Here is a 22,856-nt window from a genome sequence, read left to right as displayed (position 1 = left end):
TTAGACGAGTTTCGAAACTCTGCAAAATTTAGATTGCGATAGAGAAGTAAGATTTCGGTTACAATAAATCAGTTTTTTATTTTCCCTAAAACAATATACAGGGTGTCCCAAAGTTATGGTACTTCCGAAGAATGAGAGATTCCTGAAGATATTTGAAGTAACTTTTTCCTTAGCGAAAATGTAATCCGCGGCTTTGTTTACGAGTTATTAACGAAAAACAGTGACCATTGAGAGGCCAGCTCGGTTGGCTCACGGCGGCGAACGAAGCCACTTACGTAAATCTAAACAGCGAAGACACTCGAGGGTTAAGCTTTTACAATCGAAGTTCTACATTCTGAAAAAAAGCGATGAAAGGCGATACCTAATCGTCCTCGACCTAATACGACTTTATTTATCATACTAGTCTTGCATGTTTTATTCGAACGTTATCAACCCTCTGCGTCTCGGTGAAACTGTAAAATCGCATATCTGTTTATCATATTTTTCGACCTCATTCAATTCTCAGCCACGAAGTTGCAAAAATATCTTGTTCCGTTATTTCTCTTGCATAATCGCGGAGAATATGCATCACGATTTTCAACTTTTATCTCACGCCTCAGAAAAAATCTAATCTTTTCATTCTTCCAAAAAGTAACTAACGTATGGTGCTTCACAACGATGAAAATGCTATATTTATTTAGACCTGCCGTCATTTTTATTATAATCTACTATACACGGATTAAGAATTTGATTTTCTATGAAAAAGGCATTATATTAGCCCGCTGAATTTACTGGGTCAGAACCAGCCCTGAGTGAAACTGACACGAGCGAAAAATATTAGGTCTACCAGAAAGTTCTGTCCGATAGTGTCACTTCAAGTTTCAATTCATATGCACATGTTGATTCGAGACATATATGACTATCTCTCTTTATCATTGCATTTGCACACGTGTATTCTCCTAAATAAACTGAAACGAAGATGTCTCGTGTCATTATTAAGCGAGACGCGATCGTGAAAACATGGCTACCGATGATAATGCCAGACCACATGCTGCTTTGGCGACTCGTCAGAAAATCGCAGAGCTAGGCTGGGAAATTCTGTCGCATCCACCATACTCCCCGGACCTAGCACCCTCCGATTATCACTTCTTTCTCTCTTTGCAAAACTTTTTACAGGAAAAAAATTCAAAACCGAAGCTGATGTCAAGCAAGCACTAGTTGAGTTCTTCGCCTCTAAAAATAAATCATTTTTTAAAAATGGCATTGACAAGTTGCCATCACGCTGGCAAGAAGTCATAAGCAACGATGGAAAGTATATTCTACAATAAATATCATTAAATGTATGAAAATTGTATTACACATTTCAATTCAAAAACGGACAGAACTTTCCGGTAGACCTAATATATGTGAGACGTTCTCTTCAACAAATCAAATATTCTGCCAAATACAATACGAAAAGAATTGTTATTTTTACAGATCAATACTTACTTTGCGTTCATTCTTTTGAACATTATGGATAGTAAAAGCAACATTGTCAAATATAGTAAAGTCTCCCCAATTTTCTTTCAGCTTGTAAACGAAAATGGACAATTTGGAAAGAGGAGATTTGAGCCTTGCACCTCGTTTTATAATTGTTGACAATCGGCAACTATTCTTTAAAAATGGTATTTACAAGTTGCCATCACGCTGGCAAGAAGTCATAAGTAACGATGGAAAGTATATTCTACAATAAATATCATTAAATCTATGAAAATTGTGTTTCATTTCAATTAAAAAACGGACAGAACTTTCCGGTAGACCTAATAATTTCTGCACCTTCAAGACGAAATATTTGAAACAAAAATTGGTTTCGAGTTACACATCAACTTCTTTTTACACTCGCACGCAAAATTTAGACAATATATAGAGGGGGTTGAATACCGATCGTCACTCTGAGTCACGCATGATGATGTACATGCAATATGTATAGTGAGCGCGCTAAATCAATGAAGCCCACCCGAAAGGTCCGATCGCCGGCCAGCGGGAAATCGGTTCCGTGTGCCAGGGTTAATCTGCCGAGGGTATAAATCATTTCTGGACGCGGTAACGTTAGCCTCCACCGTATAAACATCTATAAATACGCGGCTGTGTGTATCGCGAGGGTATTAAAGAACCAAGCCGAAGTACCATCGACCACGAAACTCGAGAAGGAAAGAAGGTTCTCGTCGTCGGGTCGCCGCGATATTTATTTTCAGTCTGTGAGCCAGAGTTCCTGCGACGTCGACGAGGAGGAGAAAGGCGGACGGGGGGTCTCCGGTTTCTCTTTGCCCCTCTTCCACCGCTGGCTCCTTCGTTTTCTTGTTGTTGTTCTTCTTCTTCTTCTTTTTGTTCTTCTTCTCCTTCTTGTTCTTCTTCTCCTGCTTCTTCTTCTTCTTCTTCCCGTCCTGATCCGCGGTACGCCAACGTAGATTGCCGTGAGGACCGCGCGAGACGCGATGCAAACTCTTTTCATGGCTGAGCTGAGAGAGCTCGACGAGCAACGCGTCTCCTCGACGCGATGGTTTGCGGCTGCAGTTACGGGGTTGCATCCGTTTAGGGGGTTACATCGTCCTCCCGGAGTCTAATCAAACGATACTCTCGCGATTTTCTTGTAACGAATCTGTATGCTACACGGGAATGGCTCCTTTATCGGACGTGGAACATCTTCTGGAATTTAAAGTATTCCGGACTTCGCGGTTTTGTTGTCTCAGTTAAGAGAAAGACTGCTATTCGTTGCCCGTTGCTTCTTGATCAAGAAGATGAATAGCGGATTTTATTCAGAAAAATATAAGTGAGAGCATGCTGGGATCATTTCGAATCTTAGAAACATTTTTTAAGGTATTCCTACATTTATATTATATTTATATAATTCTTTGCACTGGAATGGCGACTCTGAGGCGACGCTAAAAATTGCTGCATTTTCAAACGAATTTTTTAAGGTATTCCTACCTTACACTCTAGATTATATTTATATAATTCTCTCTCTTTGCACTGGAATGGCGACTCTGAGGCGACGCTAAAAATTGCTGCATTTTCAAAAGAATTTTCACGTTATTAAATTCGTCTCCGTTCGATAAATCATCAAATAATAGAAGTCTTCTATAAGCGTATGCGCTCAATTTCGTATGTGTTAAATAAAAACGATCGTACAAAATGGAAATACTGTAGGTATCATTTTGGAGTTAAATTAGAGTCTCGAATGCAAAGGGTTGACAAGATGAATTGCTAATCTTGTTGAGAAGACGTGAACACCTTTCGAGAGACTTTTACAATTTTGTTTGCCATGTAGATGGTTTACAATATTACAGATGGTATACAATAGCATTTCAGTACATATAGTACGTCTAATATAAATATGTATAGTGGCTTCAAAGTGTATTACGATCTTTTGGGTGGCGCTTTATGAGACAGTAATTAGGAACACAATCGACGAAACGAAAATGATTTTTAAAAAAACCATAAAGGGAGGTTTTGTAAAATTATTTTTAAGGATCGCAAAAATCCTTGATTTTGAGAATTCATTTTAAGGGTTCATTTCGAATGTTGATTTTGAGAATTCCTTTTGAAAATTGATTCTTGATGTTCATTTCGAGGGTTGATTTTTAGAGTTCATTTCGATGGTTGCTTTCGAAGTTCAATTCGAAGGTTGTTTTCTCGCAGTGCCAGAATAATTAGCAGAATTCGCGAGTACGGCCTAGTGGTCGAGAAAAGCAGCTGCCACACAATGTACCCTAAATTGAAGAGATTATTTGACAAGCTTTATTTGAATTGTACGGTCCGATACCTGTACCCTATTCATTCTCCCGATTCCTCTTCCAAACAAGCTTAAATTCATCCGCCTGGCCAAACAATCCGTCCCCGCGATTCGAGCCGGAAAACGCCGTAACCGTCCAGCCGAAGAAACAAAGCGCGGAAGCGCCGTGTGTACACAGGTCCGGAAAAGAGTCCGGAATCTCTTTAGACCGTTGTCCGAGCCCGAGCATCCCCATTCTTCCCGGGCCGAACCGTTAAATATTATCCCGGCGTTAATTGGCTTATTAATATATATGAAAATTACGAGTTAATGTTCCGCTTATGGTGAAAAAGGGCGCGGGCGGGCTCGGTCCGTTCCGGATCGCCGGCTCGGCCGCAAACAATGCCCCGTTAAATCAGCGTTATTGTCGCCCGCGACCAACTGTGAGGATCGATAAATTAAATCGAGCTCCCCGCCGATTTCAATCGGCGCGAGCGCGACCTCGTTACAGGGGAAAGTTCCGCGCTAATGTCAGCCGCCGTGGCTGAACACTGTTTTGACTTATAAATGGCGGCTGGATCACTGTGTTGTCCGGCGGACCAGGTGATGCAAGTGGGCCAGAAGTTGATGGACAAACGAACTTTTCACCTCGAACTCCGTATTCAACTATCATTTTTAATGATCGCGCGCGCTTAATTTCTCGAGTCCTGTCACCCTCTTTGCTAGCTCTTCAGAACGATATGATTGTTCTAAATCAACTGGCAGAGTTCCGATTTCACAGTCACATTCTATAATTTGTGGTATTCGTAAAAAAATTGTTATACCATGAGCAGTAAAAACTGTATAACATGAATAGAATATTGTATTATATGAATATATGAGGTAGATATGAATAAATATATTATAAATTATTATATAGTTATTTATATTATTATTATATATAATAATATAATATAATATAATTATTATATATTATATATATATATATATATATTATATTGTATATATTATAAATTAATAATATAAATTATAGTTTTATATGAATTACATGAATTATAATATTATATTATCTTTATAGTATTATATTATAGAATAATAATATATAGTATAATAATATATAATAATATTATAGTATAATAATATAATACTATATTATATTATTATACTATATATTATATTATTCGTACAGAATGTCCCAAAATTAGTATACAAGCGGAAAATAAGGAATCCCTGGTGTCATTTGAAGTAAATTTTTCCTTAGCGAAAATGCAATCCGCGGCTTCGTTTAAGAGTTATCAACGAAAAACAGTGACCAATGAGAAGTCAGCTCGACTAGCGCAAGCGACCGAGCCAACGAGCGGACGAAGACCAATTCCGCTCATTGGCTCAGCCACCTCGCGCTAACTGTTCTCGCCTCTGATTGGTCACTGTTTTTCGTTCATAACTCATAAACGAAGCCGCAGATTGCATTTTCGCTAAGGAAAAAGTTACTTCAAATGACCTCGGGAACCCCTCATTTCTTTCTTGTACAATAATTTTGGGACACCCTGTATGATACGCGTATAATTTAAAGCCATATTAATAATACAATCACTGGATATTTCATTATACTATATATATATTATATTATTATATTATTATATTATTAATATTATTAATATTATTAATATCATTAATATTATATATATTATATTATTATATTATTAATATCTTAATATTATATATATTATATTATTATATTATTAATATTATTAATATTATATATATTATATTATTATATTATTAATATTATATATATTATATTATTATATTATATTATATCATTATATTATATGTATATTTCATTATATCATATCTTTTTTCATTCATCGGTGAATAGTGAAAGCGTTACGACACATACAACGTAGGCCCTCATTTGATGATTATTATTATTTAATTCATTATATTCAATTGATGTCAACAGAGATACGAATTTTGTCCAGATTTTTCTGTTTCCTGTACATCGACGGTACGGATAACGAAAAATTCTGAAAAATACGGGTGCTCGATCACAAGCCGTGATCTCCGGCTTATTTGTATAAACATTGCTCTCTTATGCAGCGAGCGTGTTCGAGCTTTCCCCGGCGACCGTTGTATCGGCGACGCTATGGAAAGCCAATTGTCGCGATGTCGAGGGGAGCGTAGAAACAGGAGAGGAACGTGACACTGATACCGCCAGAGAAAGCTGCCGGAAAGGTGTTAGTTACGCGATCTGGGGGTCCTTTTTCTATCTCGGCCACCGAAGCGGACGGAAATTAGTTCAGCCCGTTTTGGCGACGTTTGGTCCGTGCTTTATGCGCGCGAGATACGAACGAGAATAATAAATCAAGAGAATAATGGGAATTGTGTGAAACGCTTTCTGAAATTATGCTCTTAAACGGACTTACGAGTTCGTGACAAGAATTGTTGGCACTATACCACTGTGGATTTTTGTGCAAAAGAAAAATCGTGCCGAGTTGATTGCGAGAAACGAAACGTCAGATGAAAATATTTTTCGAATCAGAATATGAATGTAATTATTCGGCTGTTCGGTTTCGGACAATTCATTTAAACGTTCTCGTGTTTCATTAACGTTCATAGTGAAACTAACGTGTCCAGAAGTATATTAAAAAATATGTCGAAAAAATTAATAAACATAAATTATAAATGGTTCTAAGCTCGCTCGGTTATATTTTTGTCGTAGCAGTTTCGAGTGTTAGCGATTTCAATAAATTGTGATATAATAATAATATTATTATATAATATATATAATATATAATATAATAAATATAATTATGTATAATATATATTATATATCATTATATTTATTATATTATATATTATATAATAATATAATATTATAATATATTATTATATTATATATATACAATATATATATAATAATATAATAATAATAATTGTGATATAATATAATAAAATAATGTACATATATATAAAATTTTCTAATTAATCGATAATTTTGAATTTGATCTTTATCTTATATATTATATATACAATATTATAATATATAATATATATAATAATGTAATAATAATAATAATTGTGATATAATATAATAAAATAATGCACATATATATAAAATTTCCAATTAATCCATAATTTTGAATTTGATCTTGGGATTTTTGCCAGCAGTACGTAGAGAATTAATGAAGAATTGCTAGACGCTGATGAAAATACAATTAAAATTTTTCAGTAACCCAGATTATATGATACTTTTTACGAAAGTAGTACTATAAACGTATAAGATTCGGACAGAAATGAAATGATATAGTAGTTCTCGCGAAACTGTCCACCACGTTACCGCGAACCCACGTTCCACGAGAATCCGTGTTTTTACGGGGACCTGTGTATTTAAAGAAATGTGATGTATTTCTTTGCAGCATTGCATTATACGTGCGCAAGATAACGTGGACTTTTAATTGCAGACGGAAATGTGAGGCCGACGGAAAGGAGGCGAAGCCGGAGCTGGCACAACGCAATATGTTCCCTAGCGCTCAAATTAAAATGAGGTAAATAGAGGCTTATTCACGGTACATTCATAAAAAACTGAGGTGTATTGCAACATCTTAAGAGTCGCGGTATTTCTTTGTGACCCTCGATGTAACCGCAAAACGGAACTCGCTTATTTCGTTCCACTTGTTTCATAGAAAAGTGCGACATATTGCGCGGACTGCGGAAAAACTTCGATTGAAAAACGTCGCATTTGAACTGTTTAGGATTTTTATGCATTAATGCTGTTCGTGAATTAGTAAAATACAAGAAAACGCAGACATCATGCGGTAATTACATTTCTATTTCATTCGCAATGCAAGGAAATTTGTATTCAACGAAACAAAGTTCGTTTCTACTTCCATCTTTTTTCTAAATAATCTATGAAAATAGATATTTGCATAAAGATCCGGAGTCCAATGATGTTTATTACTGAATGACGTAATATTGATAACAGGTAGTAAAGAATAAATTTAATTATCATAACCTTGCCGGTTGGACAGAAGTTTGACCGGCGTAAATAATTTTCAATGATACGTGAAAATTCTTTCCGCGTTTGTCGTGTGAACGTAAACGATTGTGCAAACCAAAATGCGAAGAAGTAAAAAAGACCGAAATTGTTGCAAAATGAAGAAGCATGATTTCAATCACTATCGTATCAATTATATATATATAATTGATTGAATAATAATATATAATATTATATATAATATAATATATATATAATAATAATATTACATATATATAATATTATTCAATCACTCTATATCGTATCAATTATATATATATAATTATATATATAATTATTATATAATTATATATATATATAATTGATACGATATAGAGTGATTGAATAATATTATATATATGTAATATTATTCAATCACTATCGTATCAATTATATATATATCAATTTGAACGGTGGCAAATGGTAATTTTGCAAGATTAAAGGAATGATAATTAAATACAAATAAAATCCTATTTTTGTGACAAGTAACTGTTAGGGCCAAGTGGCCAGGATTTATGGCAGGGGCCATGTGCTTGGGTACCCGGACGGTATGGGTCTGTCCCGGGCCGTTCCCGGGCACATGTGGCACCGTCATAACGTCTCCTGGTCCTTGATTACGGTCCAGTCAATGACGGTTGGGTCTGGCATTGTTCGGGCACGTAGGCCCATCAGCGCGGGATGTCTCGCAGGAGTTATTTTGTCACTCTCCCTCCTAACTCCCGGCCCACCGTTTTGGGGCAGTCTCCTGGATTTGGGATTGCAGTGATTGGACCGTAATTCCTTGCCGCCCACCCTAAGTTAAGAGAAGTAGGGAGGACCGAGGTGATATGAGACATGACTCCGGTCCTCTAGGGACAGAACATTCTCAACAGTACAGACAGAACACTCTTAGACGCACAGAACATTCTCAAAGGTATAGACAGAACATTCAGAAACACAGAACAGTCTTAGAGTACAGCTAGACAGAACATAAAGAACAGACAGACAGAATAGAACAGAAAACATAGAGAGATACGCGTAACGGTTAGGTTGCGCGTTACAAATAGTCCCACTACAGTGGGTGGTCCTTCGAGGTAGTCGGCACCAAGTGCAATATTCAGAGGATCTCCGTCATCCATCTGATGAGTCCTCAACAGTAACTTTTAAGTAACTAAATTTTATCAAATTTTCATCTTATAACTCCTTCATGATGCTTTTGTTCGCTATAGGTGCATAAAGTTTCTCAATCCACGTTCACTTACTCATACGAACTGATTTAATTAATTTTTCGCTTTTTCATTTAATTTTTCATTTAATCGCTCTCGGACATTAGTTTCGCCGATCTTCCGTTTTTCGTTAACGAATACTTGCGTCGAAGCATCGAGGTGTAGACTTCGCCGCCTCGCGAATGGAACAGTGCCTGACCACGGCTAATGTCGAAAGTATCTCTGTCAGATTGCTGTCGCCAAGCAGTTCGCCGGCCACGTCGCCCACAATGTCGAATTCCTCGTCGCCGACGCCGCCGACGCCGGCTACACCGACTTACAATCAGAAGATGACCGGGATACCTTGCGTGGCCGCTGCTTCCAGGTACACAGCTCCAGTTCACATCGACGTAGGTGGCACGATATACACGTCCTCGCTGGAAACACTGACCAAGTAAGCAGATTTCCCAATTTTTCACTCAACGCTAAAAATCTACCGCGGTCAAAAGTGACCGCGCTTTCTTATTTTGCAATTCTGCAAAGTTCCGGGACTCTTTCGTGGAAAACGCTTGAATAAGTTATATATTATTGGAGCAAGTTTTATAATAAAAACTGTACGAACTCTAAATAAATTCGGTCTTCTCACTTTCGTGAAGCAGTACGTGCCGATTCGTCTAACAGTACGACAACTCGCGGATGCACGTGTAATGCGTTTACAGCACGCGCAATGCGTTTACAGCACGCGAGAAACCGATTCGGACGCTGTTGCGGACGCGAGAAGTTCGCACGCGGTTCCGCGGCTCCGTGGAAAGCTCGTTGATCCTGCTCCGCGAACGACCACGCGACTGTCATTCTAATTTATTATGCGCAGGAAAGTGAAATCTACGATAATGAATGCGAGATAGGATCGGCGATTTTTGCGACCGGTCGCGGGACACGCGAGACACACACGCTGGAATTCCAACGGGATCGTTCAGATTGTCCGCTGTGTCCGTTTGCTTGAGAAATGTGGAAGCGTCGACGTGGAAGCTGTCGAACGACGAATTCCGTTTCGAAAGAGTGTTGTGTTTCACGTTTGATTTATGTTCGCTGCGGAATCGGGATTATTAACCATTAGCACTCCGAACCATTCTGGACGTTGGCTACCAGCTATTCGGCGCCACTTTTCGGCAGAAACGGGCATTCACAGATCCTCGTATTGTTTAGTATGGTTTTGGAACTAACTAACATATTATAATGATATTGGACTTATATGAATTGGCTGAAATCGAGAAATTTGCAAAAAAATCAATATTTTATTTTTTATAATTTTGTTATTGTTTGTTTTATAATTTTGTTTTGTTGTTGTAATCGCTATCTATGCGAACTCTTTCTCTCGTCGCCTTGTTGCTCGGACGATATTGCTGTCGCTGCTATCAAAACGATAGACTAACTGTAGAAGAAAACCTTCTACAGTTAGTCTTTCTAACATATCTGTATAAACGTCTATCCGGAGCTCGTCTTCGCTACTACTTGTGTCATGAGACTCATTCGTGTTTGAACGTTTTGCCATTGTTCTAATAAAAAATATGAATAAATACATAGGTTGAAAATTTCTAATTGTTATTACTAACTCACAAGATGATATTTACCGAAAAAACTTTTACCAAACAATTTATTTACCGAGAGAAGAATCACTTTTCCGATTTTCTCACTCGTTAGATCTATCTATACCGCTCGACGCTTCAAACCAGACCGAGTTCAGCTTTGAAAATCTTTTCCTCCAGATTTTACGATTATAAATCTCACTATACAGCGCGTGCTATGTTCGCATACCGATCTTTCTTCTACAAACTTGCCTTATCGCTCTTTTCAAATGGCGCCTTTGAAGTGCTCGGATCGTCGTGAGCACGCCTCTCACGTTCTCGTCGAAACCCGCTGACATTTCTTGTATATATCTTAGTAATTTTACTATATTTTGATTTGATTTCTTGTGCCATTTCAAGAGAAAACTACAGGGAAACATGCATGTCTAAAAAAGTTGCGCTGAAATAACTCAATTCCCCGTAATCACTAATAAACTTTAACCCTTTGCACTCGAATGGCGACTCTGAGGCGCCACTAAATATTGGTATACTATTTTTCAAAATCATTCTAAGAGCATCAGACTCGTTTATATTTAAAAAAAAAACTATTAAAATTGCATTGTACTTGCCAACAGACTCAATTTCATATGCATAAATTGCAATAAATTATATAAAATAGAAATACTGTAGATCAGAGATCATGTTTTAGATTCCGAATTCAAATAGCTTCGACTGCAAAGGGTTAATGTCCCGCGAGAGGGGACATCCGAGTGATATGCTAGAATTACGATGTCCCACGAGAGGGGATATCCGAGTGCAAAGGGTTAAGTTCTTTCGAAACCGGTGGACCCGGAACGTTCGCGTCGTTTTTGTCAGATGCATGTCATAAATTGATGATCCGCGTCCGACATTAAACTCGTTAATCACGAGCGTTAAATAAACGTAAAGCTCGATTAACGTCGCGCGAATACGGTCTGCCGTGCGTTTATACGCGACGTAATTTTACGAGTTCGCGTGAACCGGCAACGAGGTCGGAGATTTTCATGGAAACAGCATATATATTCGCGGTGCAAAGAATTTCGACGCGAGAGAGTAGAAAGGGAGCGTGATGTCCGGATCGCGGAAACGTGACCATCGACAACGCTCCAGGATGTTCGTAGCGGGCAATATCTCACAGAACATATCGCTCGCAATCAGGCACACCGTTACCATGCCCGACAGTGTCCAAAGGCTATTTGCGGTATACTCGTGTACTTTATGCATAAAAGAGACGTAACGTGAAAGCACAACTGCACTTTGCACCGCGGTAAGTCTCTAATCTCAGCGAATGATCCCCCCGCAGCCACCCGGGCGACATTTTCTGGATCTGCGATTGCGGAAACAATGGCAAACGCGTGAATTCTAAATAAAAAGGATCGCTCGATCGTCCATGTTATTTTTGTGTTGAATTACTTTTGCCTAGAAGACGAGGTTTCACCACGCTATTTTGATTGAACTGGTCAATCGAATAGTGAAGCAAACGATGTCACTGAAAACATAATCGAATTGGAAAGATCGTACGCGATTGTTTTACAAGGCTAAATTATTATACGAATCAATGAATATCGGAGCAAACAATGATACTTATCAACGTAATTTTGTGAAATTGGTGTAGATAATGAATTATTAGGGTATTCGGAAGGTAATTTCGTTCTTTAAAAGAAAAATGAAAGACGATTTTTCAATGTTTCAAATAATGTTCCAAATAATTCTAATGTTTCAAATGATGTATTGTTCTATAACTTTTTGGTGGCTTTCTGGCAGCTTTGAAATCTAATGCTCGTGGAAATCCTGTTTCTTATCGGCAAACTACTGTGTCAAGTGATTTTGAACACACAAAATGAAATTTTCTTGGAAGAACGAAATTACTTTCTAGACAATCCAACAGTATAATATTAACTAAATATTATCGTATAATATTAACTAAATTATATATATTATTATACTATTATATATTATAAAAATTAAGTATAATATTAACTAAATATTATATTATTAACTAAATATTAACTATTAAAAATTGTTAAGTATGAAATGCATATTTTACTTTACACTGTAAAATCTATGCATGTCACACTTAACGTTACTGGCAAGACAATTTTACACTGCAATTCTTGCGTACTCTCGAATTTAGAAGCTCGTCCATATTTATTTTGCTACACTATTTTTACTAAATCAATTATTTAATCGTACAATACAATTCCTGCACTGTCGAATTTAAAAGATCATAGATGTATCTGTTCTACCCGTTTCCTACGGCGGTGCTTCAAATGATGAGTTTCCTACGTCATTTTGGATTCCGAAATGAAACGGAGCTCGTTATAATTTACTCAAACGAAGACAATTAAATCCCTTTCATATAGAGAAATAATGGGACATTAAAATGTTATTAAGGCTAAAGGTAAAACCTCCATAGTAATATCTCCCCGCGTTACTGATATTAGAAACTTTATACCAAGCACTGTATCCATTTTTCTTCCGATCGATACCCGTATCACTGTTCGCCATTCTATTAATCGACTAATAAAATTGTACAAGACTTTTTTCGTCCGACCGACGTTAGGTCTTAATTAGGTTATTTTTTCGTTAGGTTTGGACACAAAGAGAACTAATGCTTCTAAAGCGACGATTATCCACTCTAATCTAATATCAAAGTAAAATTCAAAAGTGGGGCAGTTCAATTAATATCTTTAATAGCCGATACTTCGTAAATTGGCGAATGAATAATATCGTTATTATCGCTGTTAAAATCTCTCAGCTATGAAATGACATATTTCATAGAAACTATTCAATATAATTCTCGTAGCATTAAATAAATCTGATCAATCTTAAGTGCGAAGTCGACAGAAACGTCTGTTTTTCTGTCGATAAACAAATTCAGTTTGTATAATATATACAAACAGATCCAGCATCACAATTGGAACTTATAATATATATGAAATATAAATTATATATTATTATATTATATTATATAATATTTCTTCTATAATAATACATAATATTTCCTTATATATTATAAGGAAATATAATTAATATAATATAATATAATAATACATAATATTTCCTTTGTTAGGGCCAAGTGGCCAGGATTTATGGCAGGGGCCATGTGCTTGGGTACCCGGACGGTATGGGTCTGTCCCGGGCCGTTCCCGGGCACATGTGGCACCGTCATAACGTCTCCTGGTCCTTGATTACGGTCCAGTCAATGACGGTTGGGTCTGGCATTGTTCGGGCACGTAGGCCCATCAGCGCGGGATGTCTCGCAGGAGCAGATTTTGTCACTCTCCCTCCTAACTCCCGGCCCACCGTTTTGGGGCAGTCTCGCTGGATTTGGGATTGCCGTGATTGGACCGTAATTCCTTGCCGCCCACCCTAGGTTAAGAGAAGTAGGGAGGACCGAGGTGATATGAGACATGACTCCGGTCCTCTAGAGGGTTAGACAGAACATTCTCAGAAGTACAGAACACTCTTAGACACACAGAACATTCTTACAACACAGAACATTCTTAGAGCGATAGACAGAATACGCTTAGACACACAGAACTTCAGAACAGTACAGATAGAACATTCTCAACAGTACAGACAGAACATTCTCAACAGAACAACTTCAGAACATTCTCAACAGTACAGTCAGAACATTCTCAGCAGATAGACAGAACATACAGAGAGTACAGACAGACAGAACATTCTTAGAGTACAGAACAGAACAGAACACATAGTGAGATACGCGTAACGGTTAGGTTGCGCGTTACAAATAGTCCCACTACAGTGGGTGGTCCTTCGAGGTAGTCGGCACCAAGTGCAATATTCAGAGGATCTCCGTCATCCATCTGATGAGTCCTCAACATCCTTATATATTATAAGGAAATATAATTAATATAATATAATATAATAATATATAACATTTCTCCTATAATAATACATAATATTTTTTTCCTTATAATATATAAAGAAATATCTCTGTTACTTTTGGTCTTTAACTTTATTAACAGAAATATTTTAATATTAAAGACGTCTATAATATGTCGACAATAATTTTCGAAGTCACTCTCTTCTTTAAATAGAATCGTATACTCTTTTATAGATGAATTCATACAGCTCGATATTTCCAATAAAAAAGAATGATATTTTTGCTTTGGCTTTTATATATATGATATTATAATATATTGATATTATAATTTAATATCATACATAAATATGTAATTTAGAGGTTATAACAGCTATGCGTTGTTTACTCAGTCTTTTGTTATTTCATACAATACAAAAATTTTATTTCTTTTTCTTTATTCGTGCAATCTATCACAATCCCCATTTGGCACGTTTTAAATAATACAAAATATTTTACCAACAAAATATAATTTCAATATAATTGTATCGTTGCACAACTTTTTTGTGCATTTACGTAACAAAAATCTCCGTGAAAAATTCAGAAAAAAAATTCAGTAGTTAATAGGTCAATCTCGCTCGTGACCAGCAGCAGCCATTTTGTCTCCTGCGGTAGCTTCCATCGCGAACCTCCGCGGTAGCTACCGCAAGGTCCGCAAGCAGGCTCGCGTACCTCGGTACGCAGAATGTCACAACGATACAGTTAGCTATCCGACGATATTCATGCCGGTGCTCGTTACCATCGAGCATACATACGCTAACTAACTTCGACGTGGATGGATATCTGGTGCTCCCGACGGCTAAGAGAATCGTTAGCAGCACGGGAGGATCGCAGGAGGATCGTGAGCGGAACAGAGATCATCCATGGGAAAGCTAATTCTAATTGACATGCGGAGGTCCGTTACCGACGTACGTTAACGAAATCGCCAACTGAGTCACTGGGTTAGGCATCGGCTTCGTTTCCGGGCACGACGAGCTTACGAAGATTTATACCGGAATCCCGTTAGGCGAACTGACCGCGCGAAACAATGGATTAGCAACGCGAGATAACCATTCGCCAATGATCCACCTACGCCGGACTATAGAATACTGTAATACGACTCTGTTACGATCTTCACGGGGGGGGGGGGGGGATGGTCAGCAGTCAGCCATTTCTGATCGAGCACTGCTCGTCCCTCATCCTTGCAATTCGATGCAGGCTATTCTTCGAGGCCTAACTGTCATTGAATATCCGACTTGATAATGGAAGATATATTTGTTGTAAACAATTTTTACAAAGATTCTGATAAAGTAACAATTCTAACAATAATATATATATGTAATATATAATAATATATATATAAATCTAGTGATCGCGCCGCCTGATCAATTCAAGTACAGTAAATTCTCCCTAGTTTTTCTTTAACTTGTAAAGGAAGAAGGACAATTTGGGAAGAGAAGATACGATTATTCGAGCCTTACACCTCGTTTTTATAATCGTTGGCAGTCGGAAATTATACAAAAATAAGCCGCGAGGATCGAAGAATCGTATCTCCCCTTCCCGAATTGTCCATCTTCGTTTACAAGCTGAAGGAAAATTGAGGAGAATTTATTGTATTATATTATATTATATTATATTATATTATATTATATTATATTATATTATATTATATTATATTATATTATATTATATTATATTATATTATATTATATTATATTATATTATATTATATTATATTATATTATATATATTATTGTATTACAAACTCATGGTGACAAAACGATGGAAGAGAATGCACAAGGATGCTTCCCAGTTTTTCACGAAGACCAACGGTATCAGCTCCAGTATCAGCGGCGTGCCTTCGATTTGTATCTCGCGTTCGCATAAACCATCTAGCGTCCAGGTTGCACAAGAACGTATCGTGCAACATCGTGCATTCTTCGCCGAGTAAGAATCGCTGGAATTGCGCTAACAAGTTCAGTGGGTGTTCTGCGCCGGCTAGCAGCCGGCGTTAGAATCAATTAGCAGCCGCCTCTATGCCGCGATCGGTTCGCCGCAATTTATATCAATTACGCGATAATGCGGCTAATAAAGTACGAAGATAAAAGCAACAGCGGCGGATTCGAACGGTTCGGAGCACGCTGTGATTCCTCTATCCAGAGAGTCTACGTTGTTGTTTAATGGAGGGCACCGAACCGTAGATCCGTTGACGATCGTTCTTCGTGCGTTTCGATTTTAACACGAGCGCGCGCTTTCACCCGACATTTCGCCATTATGGTACGGATAAATTTCAGAAAAATACGCCGCGTGTAAATAACTCCTCCGATACTCTCCGAGGCTTAATAGCGCCTCTGGTATATCTAACCTTTCTCCAGCTAGAGCTTTATTACACCGACCGGGCCAAATAAAGTTTATGGTGGAAATTAATATTTTCTTTTATCTTGACATGAAATGAGAGTGAGATTTATTGGGTTGGCAACTAAATAATTGCCGATTTGTTCAATGAAATAAAAAATTTTTTTTACTTGGAACGAAGTTTAATCTGTAACGTATTTTCCATTTTGTTCGATGACCTTTTGCCATCTATCCGACAACTTGAAAATTCCACGCTCGTAGAAAGTCTGATCCTTTTCGGCCAAAAACTGAGTTAAGAGAGATTTTACAGCGTCATCGTCATTCAAAGTTTTACCACGAAGGGAATTGTCCAGGGATCGAAATAAGTGGTAATCCGATGGCGCAAGATCAGGGCTATATGGTGGGTGTAACATCAATTCCCAAGCAATATCCATCAATTTTTGCCGAGTGGACAAAGACGTGTGCGGCCTAGCATTGTCCTGCTGGAAAATGACACCTTTACGATTGACCAATTCTGGTCGCTTTTCCTTGACCGCTGCATTCAATTTGTACAGTTGCTAACATTCACGGATAATAATAATAATAATTTTATAATATAACATTTACGGATATCATAAAAATGGGAGTGAGAGAGTGACATCTATAACTGAAATCGGCAATTACTTAGTTGCCAACCCAATAGAAATCATGACAAGATATACATAACATAATAATAATAATAATTTTATAATATAACATTTACGCATATCATAAAAATGGGAGTGAGAGATATCTATAACTGAAATCGGCAATTACTTAGTCGCCAATCCAATACAAATTACAAAACATTTACAAATTTTTCTCTGTCCTTTCGCAAACTTTCGCTACATTTTCTTTTTGATTTTTCTTAAATATTAAAATGCGGATATTTCATTTAACAAAGCACTAATTAAAAACTGCAGTGGCTGCAGATTTTTATGTTCTATTAGCTCCGGCGTACATTTCTCCTAGTGGAACGTGAATTAATTTACACCATTCGAGAAAGTAGAAGCCTATAACAATTTTACTGCTTACAACTAGCAACAAGAACTAATAGAAATAACAGAAATCGGCAATTACTTAGTTGCCAACCCAATACATAGTAAATACAGTCGGCTCTCCCTAATTGACGATCAGATTGTCTATTTTTGTGTACAATCTGAGCGTCACCTAGGGAGAATATTAGCTTAAGTTCAAATTCTGGACTTACTTCATTATTCCACGAAACGTATAGATTTCATTACGTTACTATTAAATTCGACTAATGGACTCTCTTACGCGATAGCCTTTTTCTATTATGTAATTTCATCAAGTAAATTTCTGTTCACCCGCTGAAAAGAAGGACATGCTGTATTTGCTGAAAGTCCCTGCAAGTGATAAGGAATCCAGCAGCGAATGGGTTTCTTTAATATTATTTTAATAAATGAGATACTTAATATAATAACATACTGTGTCTATTATAGGCTGGTAAATAAGTTATAATTAATAATTATGCAGAACAGTATATTTAAATGAAATTAGAAAGTTGATTACGTATGTTTCGTCCCATTAAACTTACAAAATGTACATCGTATTCGATTTTAAGACATTTCTCGTTTTTAAATAATGGCAACTCGTATTGTTTTGGTAAATAATTCGTGTAATTTAATCTTTTGTCTAAGATTTGGTTTAATTAAAAGTATGCAAAGAAGGAATACTAAATTTCACAGTCTAGTAACAGCGATCTTCATATAGCGGAGAAGCAGAGATTTCTACAATATATAATAAAAACTTATTGTATTCATGGAATTGACCTATAGAGACGAACCGAATCGATGTTACGCAACGCTGCGGACACGGCTGACATTTTTAATATTCCTAGGCACAATATATTCAAAGATTGATTATGTAAACAACTCTGACATGTAATAAATACATGTTTTTGCCAGCATTCGACGAAAAAACCATGAAAGATTGTATAATCTCGGTTAAATATCATCTTTTCTTATAAAACTGATGTGTGTGTGTCCCAACATGATGTTTGCAGCGATTTCTTAACTCTGTGTATGTAATTTTCAATTTGATAAATTTATCCCTTTCAGTGCCCCGACGAAATTGAAGAAGTATAGTAGAAGAAATAACTACTTTTTATACTAATTTATGACTTTATATTCTGTAGAAGAAATATCTACTTTTCATATTCATTTATGGCTTTATATTATGTAGGAGAAATATATACATTTTATATTAATCCATGACTTTATATTATATAGAAGAAATATCTGCATTTTATATTAATCTATAACTTTATATTATGTAGAACACTTACATTGCATATTATTTTTATGACTTTGTATTATATCACATGTTATTATATTGTGTTACAATATAACATACAATATACAATATATACAATATACAATATATAATATATACAATATACAATATATAATATATACAATATACAATATATACAATATATACAATATATACAATATATACAATATACAATATATAATATATACAATATACAATATAACATTACAAAAGTGTTAATCACGATTGCGAACCAGAAGAATCTCGATTGAATTTCAGTTCGGCTTCGGTTGAACTTTACTGCAAATAGATTAACAGAACGGGACACGTAAGTGTCGCTAACGTATCAAGATAAAAGAGGAGAACGACCAGACGACGACGTGGTTATTGTAGAAAACCGGGCCTGGTCAGCCGCTCTGTCTGCTTCGCCACGCTCGATTGCACCTTCCTCCCTCATTACCCACGGTCGACCTTATTGTTTTGTCGAAAGTATCGTGATATTACTGTACCGCAGATCTCTGCTCTCGATCGGATCGAGCACGAGGAAAATCGACATAGGAAGACGTCGGCGAAGATTTCATGTCGGCCGCGGCCACCGTGTTACACGGTACAGTTTTGCTGCTTACAAAATTTCTTGTGATCGTGTTTTTATACCATGTTCTTCATCTACGATGAAGATATTTGCGGTTCTTCGTGCATTCATTCATTTACATTCTGTTTTTCAAAGACTGATGAAAATTGCTCTCTGTCGAATAGTAGTAATAATTTCTGATTTTGATATTCCGAATTTCTGCAATTTATTAAACACATGTCTGACTGCGGAATAACATTATTCATATATTTATTTATTTATTTATATATTATATTATATATATATATATTATTATTATTATTATTATATTATATTATTATATTATTATATTATTATATTATATATATTATTTATTTATATAATATTTATATATACATCTTATTTTGTTGTTATCTTGTTATCTTCTCTGTGATGTTTAATGTATTCTTATATATCGCTGTATTATTACTGTTAATGCACATAAAGGACAACATGCCCGTTAATAAATAAGTAATTAATGAGCAATAAATAATAATAAATATAATAATAAATAATAGTAAATAATAAAGAATAATAAAGAATAATTAAATATTCAAACTCTACTTATTTAAAGAAGTTTGTAGGAATTGTTGTCCAATGGAGACCTTGTAAAAATGTCTGTAGTTTAAACACGAATGTGAATGAGAGATTAAGAAATAGACGTGGTATAAGGAAAATATTCGATTTCAAACAAGTTGATAATGTTGCGAATATATTGTACAATACCAGCTCGTAATGCGAATCTGTCATCGTAGACTATTCGTATACGACGTGGAGATTATTTTCATTTACAATGGTGACAACGATACATTTATCAAAAACGTACGTCAAGAAAATCCTGATATAAAATGAATAAGCATTACTTTTACATTTGTAAGATACAAAATCGAGTTTAAGCAATCGTGTATTTTTACTTTTATTTAATTTAATATATTTATATATAATTATTATATATTATATAATAATATATTATTATATTATATATGTATATATATATTATATAATATAATATATAATTATATTATATATATGTATATATATATTATATAATATAATATATAATTATATTATATATATATGTATATATATATATATTATATATTATTATATATATATTATTATTATACAAATATTTTCGTGCAGACTTCGAGATTTCGACGAAACTCGCCTACAAATCGACCGATATCCGAGCTCCTTCCGTACAGACCGCTGTCACTCTTGCAAGTAAAAAAGAAACACCGTGATATATTTTTCACGACCCAAATTTCTCAACAGCAGCCACTTCCTCCTATCCCGCGAGACACGCATTAGAGAAAGGTGGTAAAAGTGATGGCGTCGCGACCATTGCAATGTGTAACGTATTGTATGATAAGTGAGTTACACCTTTCACCCGATAGACGCGAAACAAATTGCATCTGAAACGGTTGGGGCGCGGGCTCTAAAGCGACGTTCTCGCATGACTGGATCCGTTGAATTACACCGAGAGGTCTAATCAGCTCGGAATACCGACCTGCCGGCCAATAAATAGAAAATTTTACAAGCCGCAGCCGCGCGGTATTTAATCGTCCCTAATCACCGTGGCGACCGAGATATCTCGCGAATAATAAGTTCTCCGCGGCGAGAGACGGTTATCGCGCGCGCGATTCGCCCGAGCGATAGGAATCGTCGATTTAATTAGAAGCAGAGGCGCCGCGCCGTGTATCGGGCTCGGAGGCCGATAGATCGGAACGGTGGAAAACGGTGCCCAACCCTCGCGTTCACCCGTGTTACTCGCGAAATTGATTTACGCCGGTTAAATCATCGCCGACGCGTAACAACATCGGCGGAGATCGCATCGCGGATAACCGCACCGCGAGCCGAGACACCTACGTGGATTTATACACCGTTGCCGAGGAACGAACGACAATGGACAGAAATAATAATAATGACGGTGGGCCCGCGCAATCGTGTGACGTGGGCAGAGACGGCAACGAGCCGCGCGAATAAGCAACCGCGGAAATATTTCTCTGCAGAGTCGGTCGCGCTCGAGCTGCTCCGAGGAAACGAACGAATCCGGCGATAAAATGCGGTATAAGAGGATTTCTGCAAAGTTGCGATCCCGTGCGACCACCAGGGTTGCAGCGGACTCCTCAGAGAGGATGCCGAGTATTATTTTTTTCGGCGTTTTACGGAAATCTGAGAGAAAGATTCTACTAGGAACAGTAGAGGCACTTTACGCTGAACACACCGGGCTCTAAAAGTAACCGACTTGTGTTGCTTTATGAGAATGGCAAGACTGAATTCATTAACACGTTCCGTGCCACGTGTACCATCGATGGTACACGCTTGCATGTTTACTTAGTGAACTGAACAAATTGTTTACAAGAAATTTAGAACCGAAGAATCAATTTCCGCCACAAGAATGGGCGTTGATAAGTTTTTGTTACGTTGTTATGTGTACGAGAATTAATAATTGCACGTAATACATCAAGTTTTAGTAAAATATCAAAGTGTGAAGATTCGAGTAAAAAAAGCTCGGCACGGAACGTGTTAACCCTTAGAGCTCTATGGACGCATATACGCGTTTGGCGAAAGTCATCCGTGTAGCCTAAGGCCGCGTTTATGTGTTTTCTCTAAGTCGTCGGCCTGGACTAAGGGCGCATATATGCGTTTGTCGATTTTTTCAATCGGTATGCAGTTATTTTCGTGTAAAATTAATACAGGGGCACTCGTTAGTAATTTGCCTTCCTTAGGTAGCGGTTGGACAATATTAGGGTCATAAAAATCCCCGGGAATTTCCGAAACGGAAATGCCATTTTATGTCCTACTCTCTAACCAATTAGATTTCAAAATAATTATCTGCACTGTCGCCTTTTCGCGACTCGAAGCACTCGAAACGACTCGGTCAGCAGTATCGTCTTGCGAATGTAAGAACCTCACGGTCTCGCTCGCGGCAACAACGATAGTGCGGAATATAACTTGTTCGATTTTTTTTTTATTCGTGACGCCCTACAAAATGTCAAATCTTGAGGGATATTTCACAAGGGACGACAGTGAAATAGAGTATAGTGAATCACCATCATCGGACATTGAATCAGAAGGTTAATTATTTAACCTTCTGCAAAAGAATCACTATAATTGATTACTGTTTGCGCCTTGAATAGTCACTTCGGTGTGGCA

The 22,856-nt window shown here is 36.8% G+C and overlaps 1 protein-coding gene across 2 annotated transcripts in view; it reads left to right on the top strand.

Annotated features, from left to right (window-relative positions):
• The window catches only part of twz (BTB/POZ domain-containing protein twz), a 92,769-nt gene that overhangs the window by 46,836 nt on the left and 23,077 nt on the right, over positions 1-22,856 (top strand). The window contains exons 2-3 of one of the 2 annotated variants that reach the window (XM_033472537.2): positions 7,195-7,278; positions 9,201-9,404. In XM_033472537.2, coding sequence (XP_033328428.1) covers positions 7,195-7,278; positions 9,201-9,404 — 288 coding nt within the window. Of the gene's footprint in view, positions 1-7,194; positions 7,279-8,578; positions 8,680-9,200; positions 9,405-22,856 lie in introns of those variants that run through there. The other variant, XM_076523172.1, reaches the window with a different exon arrangement.

Source organism: Megalopta genalis, chromosome 1 (genome assembly GCF_051020955.1).
Source record: "Megalopta genalis isolate 19385.01 chromosome 1, iyMegGena1_principal, whole genome shotgun sequence".
Lineage (NCBI taxonomy): Eukaryota > Metazoa > Arthropoda > Insecta > Hymenoptera > Halictidae > Megalopta > Megalopta genalis.
Note: the sequence above shows the minus strand (reverse complement) of the source record. Positions and strands in the feature narration are given on the sequence as shown.